The 17,841-nt window shown below is 38.4% G+C and overlaps 2 protein-coding genes and 1 non-coding gene across 3 annotated transcripts; 1 reads left to right on the forward strand and 2 right to left on the reverse strand.

Moving 5' to 3' along the window:
* Positions 1-405: 405 nt before the first annotated feature.
* LOC103701752 (uncharacterized) lies at positions 406-10,935 on the forward strand. Its single transcript, XM_008783912.5, has 5 exons — positions 406-2,195; positions 2,333-2,495; positions 5,693-5,856; positions 10,245-10,503; positions 10,587-10,935. The coding sequence occupies exons 1-5, from the start codon at positions 724-726 to the stop codon at positions 10,692-10,694; spliced, it is 2,166 nt and encodes a 721-aa protein (XP_008782134.2). The 5' UTR covers positions 406-723; the 3' UTR covers positions 10,695-10,935.
* A 1,033-nt stretch (positions 10,936-11,968) lies between these two features.
* Positions 11,969-15,571, reverse strand: LOC103701753 (annexin Gh1-like). Its single transcript, XM_008783913.5, has 5 exons — positions 15,386-15,571; positions 15,091-15,236; positions 14,737-14,955; positions 13,445-13,657; positions 11,969-12,573 (listed from the first exon to the last, which is right to left on the reverse strand). Exons 1-5 carry the CDS (start codon positions 15,459-15,461, stop codon positions 12,280-12,282), a joined length of 948 nt encoding a protein of 315 aa, XP_008782135.3. The 5' UTR covers positions 15,462-15,571; the 3' UTR covers positions 11,969-12,279.
* A 570-nt stretch (positions 15,572-16,141) lies between these two features.
* On the reverse strand, positions 16,142-16,214 carry TRNAR-ACG (transfer RNA arginine (anticodon ACG)). The gene has a single exon. It is a non-coding gene; the product is annotated as a tRNA-Arg (tRNA).
* Between the last annotated feature and the right edge of the window lie 1,627 nt (positions 16,215-17,841).

Here is a 17,841-nt window from a genome sequence, read left to right on the forward strand (position 1 = left end):
TTTAGTTGGAGTTTTCAAAGAAAAGATATGAAAAATTTATATTTTCATGGAAATATGATTTCCACATTTCATGAAAAAAGTGTTTTCCATGAGGCGGGCATCACTTTATCTTTATTTTTTCCCAAAAAAATCCTTCAGCATTAAAAAAATATTAAAAATTTAATTTTTATTAAGAATATAATAGAAGTTACACGTAACTTTTACAGAAAAGTAGATGGTCAACCAAATATAAATATTCTGAAAATCTATTACTTTATCAAAATAAAAATGCTCCTCGCGAACCAAAGGAGCCCATTAAGCCGCACTTGGCCATGGTTTCCTAACCGTGTGACTCCTATACAGTAGGCAGTGGTATATGCACTGGAACTCCCGTATATTTATGTACGCATATCAAGTGTAAAGGCTGGAAGCTTGCGCCCCAACGCCTCTTTCCTAATCTTCCGATATATAAATCTCTAAACCTCTCTCTTCCCCTTCCCCTTTACTCCCCGTCTCCTCCTCCTCCTCTCCTGCATGCCTCACCGACTCCCCCAAGAACCTGATGCTAACCCCCTCTCTCCAATCCCAATTCCCTTCTCCTAATGTTTCTCTGATGATCTAACTGATCTTCTTTGGCCTCAAATCCTCTGTTGTTTTTTCTTCTTTTTTTGTTCAATTTCTTTTTGATTTTTTTTTGGGGGTTTTAACGAATTTTTAGGGAAGGAGGGGAGAAGGAGGCCGGCAATGAGGCTTGGAATCCAAGAAGACAAGGAGATGGAGATGCTACTCGATGAGATCAACTATGCAACATCGCCTCATCCCCATCATCATCATCATGATGATGCTCGCGCCGGCAATGACGATGCCCGTCGGATACCGCATGTGCATCCGATTCATGACATGAATGGTTCTGCCGCCGATGCATGCCCATCACCATCGCATGCGCTTGTCGATGGCCGCGGGCATGGTTATGGATATGGCGCGGGTCATGCATGCGTGTCCCCGCCGCACCTCGTGTCGGAGGGGTCGTCGTCGTCGTCGAGCTCCCTCTCGGGCACATTGTCCCCCGCCGGTGAAGACGGCGCCCGGCGATCCTCCGCTGGCGAGGACTGGATGATGGAAGAGCTCGGCTTGGTCGGCGGGCTGCGCTCCATGAGCATCGGGGATGATCGGGAAGCACCGCTCGGTTTCCCACCCAAGCCGAAGCCGGCGCTGGCGCTCGCGAACAACGCGATTAGCCCTTATCTTTTCCGGACCAATTATGGCAGCGATTTGGTGCCGGGGGGTGCTGTGGATGATGCCTATGGGGCGCGTCGGCGCTCTGTTCTGTTCTTTGATGTGGACGAGAGGTTGTATGGGTATGGACCGCAGCAGCATTGCTCTGTGGATGCTAATCGATTGGAGTCGTGGATGGAGACCCACCGACTGGATTCTCCGGCGTCCTATTCCAATGGTCTCTGTACTGCACCGGAGAATTTTCTCTGGAGAGAGGAAGCAATTCGTGCCGATGGTGCTTTTGGCGCAAACTCTTGTTACAGGGGATCCCGGGGTTTGGGCTTTCCCTCATCCTTCTTGCAGTCACTGCAGAGTGGGGTGGCTCTCGGCCAGGATCTGAATGCATGGAATTCCTTGAGCCCCCATCATCTCATGCTTTCTAAGCAAGTCCATAGCTTGCCATATAGTTGGGCGCCTCAGTCACAATTTTTGGCAAGAAATCTGAGGAATGTTGAGCCTTTTGGATGTGAGAACAGTTTGATTATACAGGAGAAGGGGCTTCATTATGTTGGGAACCAATGTCATTGTCCTCTGGAGGAGAGGAAAAGGCTGCAGCTCGATGACCGGATGTACTTGAGAGGAATCCGGGTTGCAAATGTGGACAGTGTGCCTGATGTTCACCAACCTGAGCTTGGTCACTCTCCGAGTTTGCCATTGAAATATGATGATTTGATGGGCATTGAGGGTTACGTATACTCCATTGCAAAGGACCAGCACGGGTGTCGGTACTTGCAGCATAAGTTTGATGAGGGGAGTCTTCAGGTGGATGTCATATTTAATGGGATCATTGATCATGTGGTGGAGCTCATGGTGGATCCTTTTGGAAATTATCTCATGCAGAAGCTTCTGGATGTATGCAGCGAGGAACAAATGACGAGAATCATCCTCATGCTGACAGAAGATGCAGAGGAGCTCGTTAGAATCTCTCTAAACATACATGGGTAGTAGTGGTTTGCTCATTTGATAATTGACACTATCTTGCTTCTCGTTAGAACCTACGTTAATATTTAAACATAGTGTTTGAGTTTTATTTTAGGTTTTTGATAGATTGGCCTTTAATAATGCCATATTGTTTCAGGACGAGGGCTGTACAGAAGCTGATCGAGACTCTAAAAAGCAGGCAGCAAATTGCTCTGGTTATTTCAGCACTACGACCAGGGTTTTTGGATCTCATCAAGGACCTAAATGGCAATCATGTGGTACAACGGTGCCTGCAATGTCTTACAGTTGAGGATAATAAGGTATATGCATAGGCTTCTCCTATCAGCCATATAGAACTATCATGGTTGAATTACTATAGAATAGCAGTTCTGAATCCTATTCTCAGGAGATGTTCCTATAATGCTTTTGATCTCTTGGCAGTTGTTTATAATGGACGTGTGCACAGTTTTTGTTAATTACTTCAAAAGGTTCAATTGAGAGTTTTCTGCTTTCTCTTCAAGTTTTTCTGTGGATCAAGTCAATATTCATTCATCACCGATTAAACTCTATATATACAGAAAATTCTTTTATAAAATTTAAGCAGACTTCACCTTTGAGCAGAGCATTGAGATTGCTTCCATTCACCACATTAGTAATACTGGCTTATCTACTTTTCACTGGTCAAATTTTGATTCAATGTTATTTATAGAATCACTCAAGTAATAAACCTACTGGGATGTTTTTTATAGAGCTGCCAGCTCTTGAGATCCTTATCACGATTGATTCAAAAGTAGGAAGTGTCAGTTTCTTTTAGTAGTTGAGATATATGAAATTTGATTCATGAGATAGTTTAACAGATCGTTGATGTGCTGCCTGTGTTTATTTCATTGACATTTGAAAATACCCTAAACTTTGCAAACGTACTTTAAAAATAGCTTATGGTGTTTGATGTATATGCTAAATTTATAGTGTTTGGAAAACCCTTCACCTGAATAATCAAATTTAAACAAAATTTATGCTTAACAGTAGTTTTCCACAATGTCATGGCAAGAATCAGCCATAACTCGTCCTATTATGCTTTGAGTGCCAGATCCATGAATACCATTTACATATTTTGCTTAAATACTTGATTTTCTAATTATCCTTGTAACGGATGTGTTTGAAACACAAAATATAGGATTCTGTTTGCATATGAATCAAGGTTACATATTTAGAGAAAGGTAAGTGCTGATTCATGTGGATCTTTATCATCCTGGTGAGATGCAATTTTGCACCTACTGTATAATGTGGTACTCAAAGATAGTTTAGACCATAAGAGATGAAGTTTCTACAAACACCTAACAGAACATGAAGCTTGATTTCCATCAAGATTATTCTCATCCATATTGATGCATAACTAGCATGCTTCATTATGCATTTTCAGCTCCTGCACTATAGTAATCCAAGTTTCTCAGAACAACAAAATTTTTCTTGTTCTTCGAGAGACTTGGATTTATATCCAATGTACAGGAAGCATCAAAGAAGCCATTGTAGAAGTAGATATATTTCATGAAAAGTATAGGTAGATCATAGCTATTAGTAATCAAATTCTTTGGAAAAGTACAAGTGATAAGGTTTTGAGACAACATGGCCACAACTGGTAAAATACGACATTAGGAAACCACTACTCAGAAATGACACCGACTTCTCCAATGAAGAAGCTTCAGGAGGAGTCCTTCGACCTTGGTTGGGTCAACCACTGCATGGATCGGATCTCATGAGACTTGCTCCCTGAAAAACAGATGTTAGGCTTACTGGTTGATTATTGAGTGTAACTAAAGCCTATACTTTTGTCCATCTATAACATCTTTTGCTGCATCTCAATTACTAAAGTGCTATACAGCTTTTTAACTTGAGATGCCTTTCTTTATGCAATTTGCAAACTTAGTTGATTCTATTGAAGATATTTTTTTCCTTGTTCTTTTTTTTTTTTGGCCCAGCATATTTCAACCTTTGACCGATATGATTCTTCTTGTTGATAATACACCAAAGTAAGGGCCATCGTGAAAACTTCGAATTGTACTCTTTTTTTTTTCTAGAGACAGATTCATGCCACCAATGTATGTGAAATGGAAATGTATCTCTTTTAGGGTTGAAGTGACCCCAATAACATTGTCGATTCATACTACATCAACTCTTTTCACCTTGGTGGTTGAAGAATACATTACTAGATTGGCTTTCTAGCAGTAAGCCTTGCATACTTGGAAGCAAACTACAAGAGCCTATCTCCATTGGGGTGCATCTGCTATGATTGATTTTATAGGACCACTTTCTTGCTTGAAAATGTCATTTCTTTGTCACAATCTTGAGTCAATAGTAGCACTTTGGTGCCATGTGCCATCTTACTACTCATTTTCATAATTTGTGTTTACACAAGTTTCTATCCAATGGCAAGTCCTACAAACCTTTAGCTTTGTCTGACACTACTTCCATCTAAGTCCTCACCCAATTTTCCTAAACTTCTACTCATATTTGGGATCCCATTTCTGCTGAAGTTTTTTCACCTACACCTTAATCCAGACCATCTCGCATGATTTTCTCTCACTTTATTATCTCTTAGTGTTGCTTCTAAGTTTCTTGTTATGAACTCTTTTTTAAATTTTTTTCACTAGTTTACGACATCCATCTTTACAACCTCTTTTTATTTGACAAAACTTAATGACCTCATTTACTATGCAAATCATATGCTTATTGGTCCTATCCAGTGCCAAAACAATTCAAATTATACAATAAAGTGTTGTATAATTATCTTATTCAATCTCTTTAAACTGAATGGTATTTGAAATTTTTTTAAAAAAAATCTAGAGATCATCTCCAGTTTGTTTACGATGCTTTGATCCTTTTCAAACACCTCCCTTCTTACTGTTCTTTGTTATACTATAACTAACGTACCAAACACAATTCATTTGCAGAATCTCGTGCCCCACATTTCTAAAATTTTCCCTTCTCATTCTTATTCGCTCTGAAGCTAAACTATACGTACTCTGTGTTGGTACATCTAATTACTAATCTTTGTTGGTTACAATTCTGAAACATTGTCCAATTTAATGTTCAAAAAGAAAAGGATGTAGCTGCTTTTTCTTAAATATCATTTTATGCGTCTGATCATGAGCATGAAATGGCTGAGAATTCACTTATAAAATGTTGGAAGATCAAAGAACTACAAATATCTTGCCAGATAGGAAAATTTTACAATATGTATTATAATTCATTAGATGCTTCAAAGTTCAAACTCTCAAGAAGTATTTGAAAATTTTTTCATCAAGTAAGAATAAACCTGAGGGGAAAAAAGATTAGAAATATGAGAGTAGACAGAGATACTTGGGATTAGGTTGTGACTTGTGACTAGGTAGCATAAGGTTCAGCTGATTTTACATTCTATTCAAATTCAATTCATGCACAACACCAACATATTCTGTTCCAACTATTCTTCTGTTGTTTCACATACACTGACCTCAAACAACATTATATGTGACAGTTTATTTTTGATGCTGCTACAAAGCATTGTGTTGATATTGCAACCCATCAACATGGATGCTGTGTCTTGCAACGGTGCATATCTCATTCTACAGGAGAACATTGGATGAAATTGGTTGCAGAAATCTCTACTAATGGACTCAAACTAGCTCAAGATGATTTTGGGTAATATTCTCACCAATATGAATGCAGTTTATTGTTCTTCACCTCAAGACTTTAAACCTGATAATCTAATTACAGGTCCTTTCGCATAGAATGGTAGTATTTCTTTTTCATCTTAAGTGGATTGGTCACATGGTTCTTCAGGGGCTTGTAGAACTTTGGAAGGGGGAAGAATGGGGTCTTGATCTTCAAGATCAATTTTCGGTTATGCCACTTGAACTTCTTTTGGAAGTCTTAACAGTTTACACGCACACACACACACACACACACACACACAATGGGCTTATATGCAACTTCAAAGGCGTGTTTTGGATACAATTTGACAAATGCCACATGCAAAAACCCACCAATCTTCAGTAAAAATGTAATCTTAATGAGATCTTCATTGCATGCACACAAATTTGTCATCCACTATATGTGTGGATCATTGCAGCCTATTCACTGAAGAATAGATAATATAAAAGCTCCCTATTGACTTCTAACTAGTCATTTTTTCATCACCCAAGGTGCTCAATCATGCTTCATAAGGCACCTACCAGGGCATGACAATCACCTTTTCAGTAGAGGTTTCAAGTCTGAAATCTGAGTAGGTACAAGCCACTGCAACCAGTGTGTTTGTGTTTACATATGTATAAACACATATAGCCATACATTATACAAATATATATGTATATATGCATATATACTTCTATCATGGACATGAAGATTCATGTCTAAAAACAAGTGACTTAACTTCTGTCGACAATCTGAATGAGTTCATTGCAATAGAGTTTAGAAAGAGATGATATCAGTTGCAGATAATCATGGGAGAGAGTGAAGCAATTGGACATAATTTTTTCTAACATTTACACAATGTAGACATCTTTAGTTTTATCAAAATAAATAATGGCAATTTCAGCACTAAAATTTATAGGCCCTTGAGTTCATCTTGCTCTTTTTCATAGTGCACCTACATCCATGCTTTCTAAGACCTCTGATCTTGCATGCCTCAAACAGTGTTGCCATAAAGAACGCACAGTATTTAATATTTTTGCCATGATTTTTTTTGTCTTGTAATAATCATTTATTATCAAACTAGCATATGGTTTAATAGGTATTCTTATTAAAAAACTTGTGCTTAACAGCTTATAGATGCGCAGTGGTTCATCGGAAGTTTCCCATCTGTTTTATTTCTTCATTTTTCATAATATAATATTATCAAAACATGTATTATATTTTTCATTGCCTGTTCCTTCTAATTTTTAATATTTTTTCTGTTATAGTTGACCTTGTTCTTTGCTTGGATGTATGAGTTGGCTTCTTTAATTACAATATACATATGATACCCTACATTACTGCATCATCTTTGACATCATGCTAAGACTTGCTCTTTCTTTCTGTCCTCTTTCTCTCTCTCTCTTTGAATTGCTGATCTTATGCTCACAACTTAAACTGCAAAAATTGCCTTCAACTCGTGCATAAATATTACCTGATTACACATGATAGAAAATGAATTAGTTGAGTCATACTTATTGGTCATTTTTTCCCATCATCAATGAGAAATCAAAGCATTGAGTGTTCAATTTGTTGAGCAATTCCCTTGCATCAATTAATGAAAAATTTGCAGTCCTAGGATTTTTACATTACATGGATAAAAGCATCAAGGATGAATAGAAAACTTAACATGAGCCTTGAGATGAAGAGTGTTACTGTCTCTGCTATTCCTATTAAGTACTTTAAAGATCTATTCATCCCATCCAAAGCATGAGATCCAAAGTAAAACATTTCGCAACAGCTCAACACATTTATGGACCTCATGAAAGATGTAGGGTTACAGTGAGGCAAGTAGTGCTCATTTGGTAGTTGGTGTAGCTGCCTGTCAACCTTTAGCTGTATATATATTTGCATATTTGATATTTGTGGACTTTCTTAATTATAAAATTGTTTGGCTATACAAGTATGTCATTAGATTTATCATTTTAAGTTAGGTACATCACTATTGTCATTATAACACTTAAGGCATTAAACATTTGGAGACAGGGTATATGATGAAGAGCCACAGCCCACATGCCATGGTTGGGGATTGTAGAACTTAGAACCATGTGAGGGATTTTGAATGCATGATGGAATTTAATAGAATATGTTAACTACATGCTTATTTGGGGATGTCCATCAAACCATGATTTAGACATATAGCAATTTCTTCTCTAAAAGTTTTATATATTCTAAAACATAATGGTACTTGCTTTGCTGTTAAATGATTCAATAAGGAATGTGCTTCCTTGCATGTTCAATACATTCTTTGAAGGATATACAAATTATAAAGAGTAACATATGTACTATGAGGTCCTATCCCTGTTTACAGACGTGAATGCTTTTCTTCCCAACCCCTCCCCTCTCTCTCTTTCTCTGGGCTCCTAATTTTATTTTACTAAGATTTTACTGTACTATTAGATTGTTAAACATTCTATTGGTGGATTACACATTGATCATTTGTGTTTGTTTGGAAGCATATGGTAATTGTGGGCCTTTGATGGATAATAATGCATCAAAGATGAAAAGTAGCTAGGAATTCTGATGGTATCAAGGGCTGTTCCTTAATAAAGATTAAAACTCTTTTCAAAGTTTAACCACTCCAGTAAATCCAAGGTTTCTTGGGTGTGACAGAGGCAGAATATAAGACAATGTACAGTCTGGCTTCTGTCTAGTTCTTTCATTAGTATTGAAGTCCTTTTCATATAAATACTCAGTGAAAAATAGTTAGTCCTTCAGTTTAGCTTTAAGATAAAAAATTGCAGCTTGAGTGATATTCTGATTTCTTCCGTTCCAGTTCTGTCACCTGGACTCTTTTTGAATCTTGTATTTTCTTAAAGAAAGACAACTATTTTTTTTTTCTATGGGCGCTATGAATTTGTATGTTCTCTTCAAATTTTTTTTGTGATATCCTGTATCTTATGCTATCGTTCAGTCTCTTGGTTTTTAACCATTTTTTGATTCCTTTAGCAGATATAATATTATCTCATTTTTTGGGCATGGATTTCTATTACACAACATGTAGTTATTCATCTGTTGCATATCCAATAGTTTCAGACTCTGCTTTTGAGTTTCATGTAGGGATGGGACTGTTAGATACTTAAAGCCAAATATTAAAGATAAATAAGAAGAGAAGATTGGTAAAAGACAAAAGGCCAGGAAAAGAAAGAAACGTATATGGTAAGGAGATATCAGAATGCATGTTTTAGGGCTTAAATAATAGAAAAAATTTATGAAAAGAATCTTTATGGAGCAGGGACCTTTTGGCTGGTAGCTTGGTAGAGGCATTCGAGTATTTCCCCTATTAGAGATTGTGTTTGAAAATGATCGAAGATTACTAGTTGTGGGGGGGCAACATATTAAACTCCTGAAATAAAACTACTCCCATATGAAACTCATGAACTAAAACCTCTCCTGTACTAAAACTATGCAAAAGATGATGTGAAAGGTGCCATCTGTTGCCATCTACCATACAAAATAGAATTATGTTGCAACTAGATTATAGTAGTACCTGTTAGCTGATTGCTAATTAATGAGAGAACTGGTAGCTTGTCGATAAAACCTTTGTTTCAAAGGGCAATGGAGAGGGAAAAATAAAATGTAGTCCATTCTGGCTAGAAGTTGACCTAGAAGTCAATGGAATGGAAAAATATCGAATCCATTCTGGACATATATTAGAATCCAATAATATCAAGATTGTGATGAGCACAAATTCATATGTCACAATAATGCTAGTAGAGAAGCACAAAGAGAGATGTAGCTTACAAGTATTTGCTCACTAAAGCAAAACATGCAGCAGGACTGGCAGGATTTATACACTTGAAGGAAAAGATATATTATGGCCTATTCTACTCTCTGCTAATGTCAGTGTAATATAGATTTAAAATGCAAGGGATGTGTATTATTTGTTAAAATTTGTATCGTTAGAGAATGTTCTTTGAGTATAACCCATTCTTTTGGAATGGAATTAAATTCTGATTTAGATAGTACTGGTCTCAGATCTTGAGTACAATTGATGAACCTGACAATTGGATGTATCTGTCTGGACATAGACAACTTCTGTATTTCGCCAGGGAGCATAGCATCAGGAGGCCCATTTTGAAGAAAGAATTGTGGAATCTGCATTTCTTCTAAAATCCATTTTGACAGTCTATAATTGTTTTAGTGCTTAAATTCATTGAATCCTTTGCATACATCAACTAAATGTGAATAAAAATGTGGTTATAAGTTTTTTACTTGATTGAAGCTCGTATACATCCTTTATAGATCGAATAAATGTTTTTATCTTTTCTGCCATATTTTTTGGAAAAAATGTTATATATTAATTTGCTTTGTGCCATTACATCTCATATTTACAGTGTCTTTTATTGTTGTTTCAGAAATTATGTTGTTCAATACATCCTCGACCTGAAAAGTCCATTAGTTATTGCAAATTTGGTATCGCAATTTGAAGGAAATTATGTACAGCTCTCAATGCAAAAATTCAGCAGCCATGTGGTAGAAAAATGCCTCAAGGTGTTTGGTGAAGATGATCAGGCAACTATCATATTAGAATTGCTTTCAGTGTCTCAGTTTGAGCAGTTACTGCAACACCCTTATGCCAACTATGTCATTCAATCTGCTCTTCAAAACACCAAGGTTTTGAATCACCAGCCAAATTTAGTCATTTAAGCATCTTACATTCTACTCTCCTTTTCTTATCATTCCCCCCCTCAAAGCAGGGTTCTCTTCATGCCACACTGGTCGAAGCCATTCATCCTCATGCAGCGATTCTTCGAACCAGCCCATACTGCAAGCGGATCTTCTCTCGAGCCCTCCCAAAGAAGTGATGTACATTTTTGATTTGCAAGATTGCATGTTGTAGTTTCCATATTTACAGGCAGTCATTGCTGGAACCACTGAATCAAGAGTTCCAACTGTAACTGAAGTGCAATGGGTTGCAAGGAGATCGAACAAATCAGGTTGTAGAGTTGTAAAAATAAGCAATTTTGCTTGTGAAATGCTTAACTATGTATCTGTTGTAATATTCCACTGTCTTGGCCGTCCAGAGTAAAATTATCACCCTTAGTACATGTGACTGTACAGTGTAAAGGCAGTACCTTTTTTGGCTTCATTTTGGTCACATTATTGAAGCATGGATGCTACTAGTAGATGGATTTTTGTGTTATAGCGCATTAACATACAGCTACAGACTACTGCATAATGTATTGCCAATATCTTGAGTAGTTAAGGCGGTGGGGATTCCTTCGCAATATGTGGTGTATCATGCTGTACTTGTACTTTTTGTGTAGACCATACAGGCTATTACTTGCCTTTCTTCTTTTGATCTACTAGAAAAAATGTTGCCAGACAGATACATTTTGTTAATTGCTAGTGATTATATTCTTACTGAAAAAAAAAATCTTGATAAACTTGGGTTTTCCTTGGTTGTTTGTAGCTTGTGGAAGTTGAAAATGTAAGCGATCGACTTATGTTGTAGTCACAACTGACTTCAAGCGTTTGGTTGGGTCTGAAAGTCATGCATGCAGAAGTGAAACTTTTTTGTAGAAACTGAAATAGGACATACTAACTCCCAGTCAAGTCTAGTGTTTGGTTGCTCTAAGAGCCAGCTGAATCTGTTCACCTCTCAAATGAATGCTGAAGTTACGCCCCAAAGTTCATTAGCACAACATAACTCCGCCACGATAGAAACATATATAGAACCATAACATCATGGTCACAGTGCTCTATACCGGGAAGCCCTGCAATTACTGCATGGAATTATTTCACTGAGAATTTTATTCAGCAACAAAGCCCAATGATGGATTATTCATAAAATTTAAAAATGCAAATAAAATTTAAATTACCCTCAAGGTAACTATTACTTCTGTTGTAAACTTCTGTTACTTATGGCCTTGTGCACAACTTGCATGCACGAATAATGGTGTCTCGCCTCCTATGTTCTCATAATTTTATTCAACTCCAGCATGTTCTCGAATCACCCTGGCACGTCAAATGCGTCTTGAAATCCTCTATCCAAAATAGGAAAACAACCGTAGGTTGTGAATTGACACGTCGTGTCCACAATACATGATCTCGTAAGCAATAAATCTTTGCACAATACTTGTAAATTATTGAAAACATGCATTTATTACTCAAACACAAAGGATGAATATATTCAACATCTTGGTGGAGAAAACCCGCATCCAGCAATGTAACAGAATACTGAAAAGAAGTAAATGCGTGCATCAAGTTTACTGCTAGGCACATAGGGACACACTTTATTTTTATACCTTGGCATGGTATAAGACCTGCAACATGGCAACGCACGCTAAAAGGCAAACCAAGATAGCGCTCTCTCACAAAAAAAACGGGACGACTTCGATGGGATATACCAAGTTACCAAGATGCTGAAGTAGCGAACCTCAGGAGAGCTCAGGCATCCTGTCCTATCAATGCAACAAGGAAGTCCTCATAATCTCCAGTGGTATCCTTTTTAAGGGCATGATCCAAGCGTACGCTGTTTCTCTTGTAGTAGATCTCTTTTATGTGTTTCATATTCACCTCAGCACGAGTGGTTATGACTCGAGTAAGAGCACACTCATCTGTTCCCATTTTGTTGATGGCAAGCCGGATAACCTTCTCAAGATATCTTTCAGGGCAAATGATGCAACGTATGATGGCCCTCAGTGCAAAGAGGAAATCATCCTTAGGATCAGACTTCAAGTCCTGAGAAAGCAAGCAACAATAGTTTTAAATCAGCTGTCAAGTTATGATGCGTATTTCATCTTTCAGTGCAGTGTAGTTTCTGCTCACCCACTTTTGTTTGTACCTATGACAGTTATCAGAATCATGCACAATCTCGCTTATTATAGTATCACTATAGAGGATAAGTTTTTTTCCTATTCTGGCAGCAATATATCAAATCCAAGTTGGATAGCTGGCAGGAAAAAAAGCACCTACAAGGTGTTGTATGATAATTACACAATAATAGTACGCTTACAAGTCTAAGAGCATCCGTTATGTGTGCGGGAATGTCAGGCAATAAAGAGCTTTCAGTATTCACAAAATTTACAAGGTCAAAGTCTTGATAGTATTAGGATGTGGTGTGGAATCCTCGTGGGTTTCACTAACTGGTACTAAATTTGCAACAATAGAAATCAAAGTGATCCTATGATACCCAGATGAAATATAACTGGTCTTATGCTGGTCCCCTGGACAACACCTCTGTCCTCTGTGCAAAGACTATGGAAAGGTTCCAGAACCCCGAAGTTGGCATACCCACCTTATTTCCCGAAGGAAAACAAACAAACTGGTTACCTGCAGTGAAGACCGTATAGAACCTAGTAAATGGGACTCAAATGTGTGGGCAGGCGGCATTAACGAAAGGCACATGGCACACAAGGATGTAGTCAATCCTTATACAGGCTTACCGTGTGTTATTCTGGCTGTGGTTGAGACAGATCACAACCAACAAAAATATTGTACATCAATAACATGACCTAACTTCATTCCTTTATGTTACACTGTGAGTGCAAGGGAGAAATATAAACCATAACATGGTAAAAGAAAATTTCAATAATTTAATATTAGGACATACCTTGTTGATTGGATGACCAAACCCATTGTTGTAATCATTGAATGTCGCAAACAGTTGTGCTTTGCTCCTTGTTGTTAGAATTCTAATGATTTCTTCATGGCCATAAGCTTTCTCATTAATCTTTTCATGCAGTATCTTAGCCTCTGATTTCGCCAACGATGCATTCACTTCAGGCCCCTCATAGCGATATGAGCTTACAAGTGGCACAAGAAGCTGGACGCAAAAAGCATTGCCCAATAATTCACCAAGCAAAATTAGAAGTAAAATTGTTCTCAAACTTTCTTGACCTCTACCTCTTCCTATTCAAAAATATGATCAAGAGGAAAGTAAAATGGCATCTTAATTATATGCATGATCAGAACACTAAAAATACCTATTGTGAATTTAAGCAGAGAAGCTGAAACTACTAGATGCTACTATTTAACAAAACAGAGTAAGCCGTTAAAACCTCACCAATTGTTTCCTTACAGTGTGATTGCAATGACTAATGACATTGACGGCCCATGAGGCACAAGATTGCAGGTGCAGGCCAAATTTCTGTGAACTCAGCAAACAATACTAAAGTGTGCATGTCATGGTACAAAATAGCAGTCACCGTGACCGTTGTAATTATTTCAGAGGTCCATTATATAATAGAACCAACAGCCTTTATTTGATCTTTCCATCATTCAATGAACAAAGTACGCACAGGTATTAATTCAAAAATTATATGATCTTTGAGCTGTTATTTTGTCAAATTATGCAGTTGTTGTACTATATCCTATTATTTCCTGTGGCAACGATCAATGGTAGCAGCAAATATAGGTCCTTTGTTATGACTCCAAAAGAATGAGGCCCTTTTAGCATTAGAACAGTCAATAATGGTGACCCCTTTGGAATACCATTATAACCGGATAACAATGGCATTACCAAAACCTTCATGCATGCAGAGAAACGCATTCAAAAGAAAAACCAGCCACTTCTTTTAAAAAAAACAAAACCAAAATGAAAAATCAAAACATTTTCTTTTTTTATTCTGAGAAGAAGAAAAATCATATGTTTACGTTAAAACTTTAATGTTTCAAGGTTATAGAAACTATAGTTCTAAATCAAGACAAGGAATGCATAATCATCTCCCAATCTGGGCATAATCAACACCTGTATCCCCATTTTAGCTTTCCTATTACAACACAAGCAGAGCGTTAATGGGATTAAAGATCAAAACTTTCACGCAACCACACCAAAATAAAACTTTTAATTTTCTGAGATCACCCGGATCAAAGACAGGACCGGTGATCAGCGCGGCGAGTTACCTTCCGGAAATCCCCATTGGTGTGGGCCGCCACATCCTCCTCAAGCGATCTCTTGAAGCGGCCCTGGTACGCCCTCCGAACGGCGAACATCTCGTCAGCAGTTCTTGACACGGCGATCTCAATCAGCGCCCGGTTGCCGGGTGACCACTTCTTCAAGGCCTCGTTGGCCAGCACGGCGTCCCTCTCCGGCGGATCCAGTATCCACAGAAGCACTGCTTTCTGTTCCCAGATCCAAAACAGATCAAAGATGCAAAGGAAAAAGGAGACACCATTCAGATAAGGAACTGGGTGGGGGTGGGGGTGGGGGTGGGGGTGGGGGAAGGGTGAGGGGGGAGAGAGAGAGAGAAAGAGTACCTCGAAATCGCGGGTGAGCTCCTTGTCGAGGGCCTTGAGGAGGTCCTCGCTGTAGGCCTGGGCGTAGGCGTCGCGGATCTGGCGGCGCTGGGCGGCGGAGCGGTGGGCCAGGATCGAGATGATCAACCCCTCGTTCGTGCCCCATCCTGTCAAGAACAAGAGAACGAAGAGAGATCGATTGACCTCTAGAGTTTCCAAAAAGAGATCCCAAAAGCCAAACCCTAACCTATCTCCGATCGCGAGATCGGAAACAGAGAAGACGCGCAGCAGCAGCAGGAGGAGGAGGAGGAGGTACCTTGGAAGGCCTTGCGAAGCTGCTCGCAGTCCTCGGCGGGGGATGGAACGGAGACGGCAACCGAGATGGTCGACATTTTTTCTCGAGGAAACAGAACCGAGGGATCTGAAGAAGGAGAAGGGATCGAAGCGAGGAAGACGGATACGGGGGTGGTAGGGGGGGAGGAGAAGCTCTTTCTTAAAGGCGAGCAGAGCGGAGTCCGAAATGACGTGCATGAGAAATATATGCAGGAACTAGATCGGCCGTCCACGTTGCCTCTGTGAAGACATCCGAGCCATCGCTACGTTGATGGTGGAGGAGAATTGTACGATGAAAGAAACGTGGTGTTAAGGATTTGTGCTGGCGGTTTGCCGACGGCAGATTGTTCTTCGCATACGTGACTTTTATGCGGAAGGTGAAGATATTTGCGTTCATGTGTCCGTCGTGTACGGGGACAGTTGCGCGGGGACTCGACGGTGCACGCGCACTATAAAAGGATAGGTCCCGACGGGATCATCATTGGGATTTCGACCGGAGTTCAGTCACTAAAGAATACACCCTCACTGCTCACTTGGTGACACGCGACACTCCTTATTGTGGGCCCCGGGTGCTGTATGGATGCCATTAATAGTGGGTGGATTATGGGAGGAATTTTTTATTTTGGCAAAATTTTGGTTGCTGTCCCTAATGTCCTTACGTGTCGGTTTCTTCTAATTTATTCACATAGGACGCGCAGGCCAAAAAATTGGCGTTCAAACCTAAAAAGAACAGCGGAAACGACTCCACTGGGGATCGAACCCAGAATCTCTGGTTCCGTAGACCAGCGCCTTATCCATTGGGCCATGGAGTCAAGTGTTTACCCGATGGCTCGCGAAAATCTATTGATCCAAATTAGGATTTGGGTCCCCCAATTAGGATCAATGAAATGCTCCATCTGCTTTGATCAATCACAAGCATTGCTTGCGATAAGATCGTGGCAATTTTATCAGTATACTTCAGGTGAATCCATGACATAGATGACATAAATTAAAAAATAAAAAAAACAAAAGACAGAGATAAGGGGCAGAGAGTTTTAAGATCCAAAGAATTATTATTAGAATGATGCTATTTTTCTTTCCGAATAAGTACGTTGATGTTACAATTACCTCTCTAAAAGACAAACAAAAGTATATAATGCAAGAGAAGTAAATTTAAATGAAAGGTAAGTCTGAGAATGTAGATGCAATGTGAAAGTATTGAAAACAATAAAAGAACTGAGTATTCAAATCCGGAATTAATACTTCCTATTCTCTTTTTAAGAAATATTAATCCTAAACTGTGAAAGTCGATGTTGTTTTGGAGAAGTCTAGTTGATGTTGAAAAGGAAAGTCCATATATAGAAGAAAAACTAGAGATGATTATAGAAATAAAACACACTTTGTATACAAATAAAATTTTTATTTCCATGATTTTAGGGCATTATATGAATACATTGTACGATTAACGAAGCCATGTATTAAGTTTTTAGAAAATATGGTTGTGAGGTTGTCAAGTTTTGGTAGAATGAGCTTAACAAAACTAAAAATGATTTTTTTATGAAACTAGAGTTTTAGCAGCTTCTTGCAACTTGTTTTTGTAAAAAACATAACAAGTCACAAAATCTGAATTTTGACTTTATGCCTTGTTCTATACAGAATCTTGATATGCAATTTACCCACTTCACAAAAATCACAAGCAACTAAATTATTTTTTAAAAAGATGTGTAAAATTCTTTTACATGCTTGAGAATTTTTTATTTCACACAAAATAACATGCTTCATTGGCCACATCGAGAGTCACTCCAAGCCTCCTATCATCAAGTTTACATTTGAAGTGATGGTCTTTTAACAGTTGAATTAAAAGACCTAAAATTCTCAGTCCATAGTTTGACACTCATAACAGCAAAATGATTCAACGTTTGCACTCATATCATTTTATTCCACGAAGAAGTAATGGTTCCAAATGAATGCAGACAATAATATAACTTGAGAAAAAGAGTTGCCTTCTTCCGACATTAGTGGATGTATTTAAACTAGATGGGTACAAACCATCTGTGTAATGAGAAAAAAAAAAGCAGTTGCCATTTGACTTCTGACTCTTTCTTATGACCAAAAACTTTAGTTGGACTTTAAATTTAAATCCTTTATAATATGTGGCATTATTCTAGTGGCTAAGTCCATCAGGTCCCATTTGTTAGGCAATGGGCTGTGCTTTCATTACTTAGTCGGAAAGAGCCTTGTCCTATCTTCCATTGTTATAATACAAACTCCACCAAAATTCCAATCTATCATCAGCCTTGGATTCTCCCTTACCTTCTCTCTCTCTCTCTCTCACACACACACACACATGCTGAGTACTCTCCTATGCAACCCCTTGTAGCATCACCCTTTCCCTAATCCCCTTGATTTCCCAAAGTGAGCTACTCTCACTCTTTGATGACATGGTCCTCCAACCATGGA

This window comes from Phoenix dactylifera, chromosome 12 (assembly GCF_051530095.1).
Source record: "Phoenix dactylifera cultivar Ajwa chromosome 12, Ajwa_hap1_PhDact_Kaust_v1.1, whole genome shotgun sequence".
NCBI classification, from domain to species: Eukaryota; Viridiplantae; Streptophyta; class Magnoliopsida; order Arecales; family Arecaceae; genus Phoenix; species Phoenix dactylifera.

Excerpts from the sequence above, each read along its gene's own strand:
- LOC103701753 (XM_008783913.5), bottom strand. The coding sequence starts at position 15,461 with ATGTCGACCATCTCGGTTGCCGTCTCCGTTCCATCCCCCGCCGAGGAC. Across the intron at positions 13,658-14,736 it reads CCAATGGGGATTTCCGGAAG|CTTCTTGTGCCACTTGTAAG; the intron begins GTAACTCGCCGC and ends TTTTGCGTCCAG. Across the intron at positions 12,574-13,444 it reads TTGGTCATCCAATCAACAAG|GACTTGAAGTCTGATCCTAA; the intron begins GTATGTCCTAAT and ends TTGCTTTCTCAG.
- LOC103701752 (XM_008783912.5), top strand. The coding sequence starts at position 724 with ATGAGGCTTGGAATCCAAGAAGACAAGGAGATGGAGATGCTACTCGAT. Across the intron at positions 2,496-5,692 it reads TTACAGTTGAGGATAATAAG|TTTATTTTTGATGCTGCTAC; the intron begins GTATATGCATAG and ends TATATGTGACAG. Across the intron at positions 5,857-10,244 it reads CTAGCTCAAGATGATTTTGG|AAATTATGTTGTTCAATACA; the intron begins GTAATATTCTCA and ends TTGTTGTTTCAG.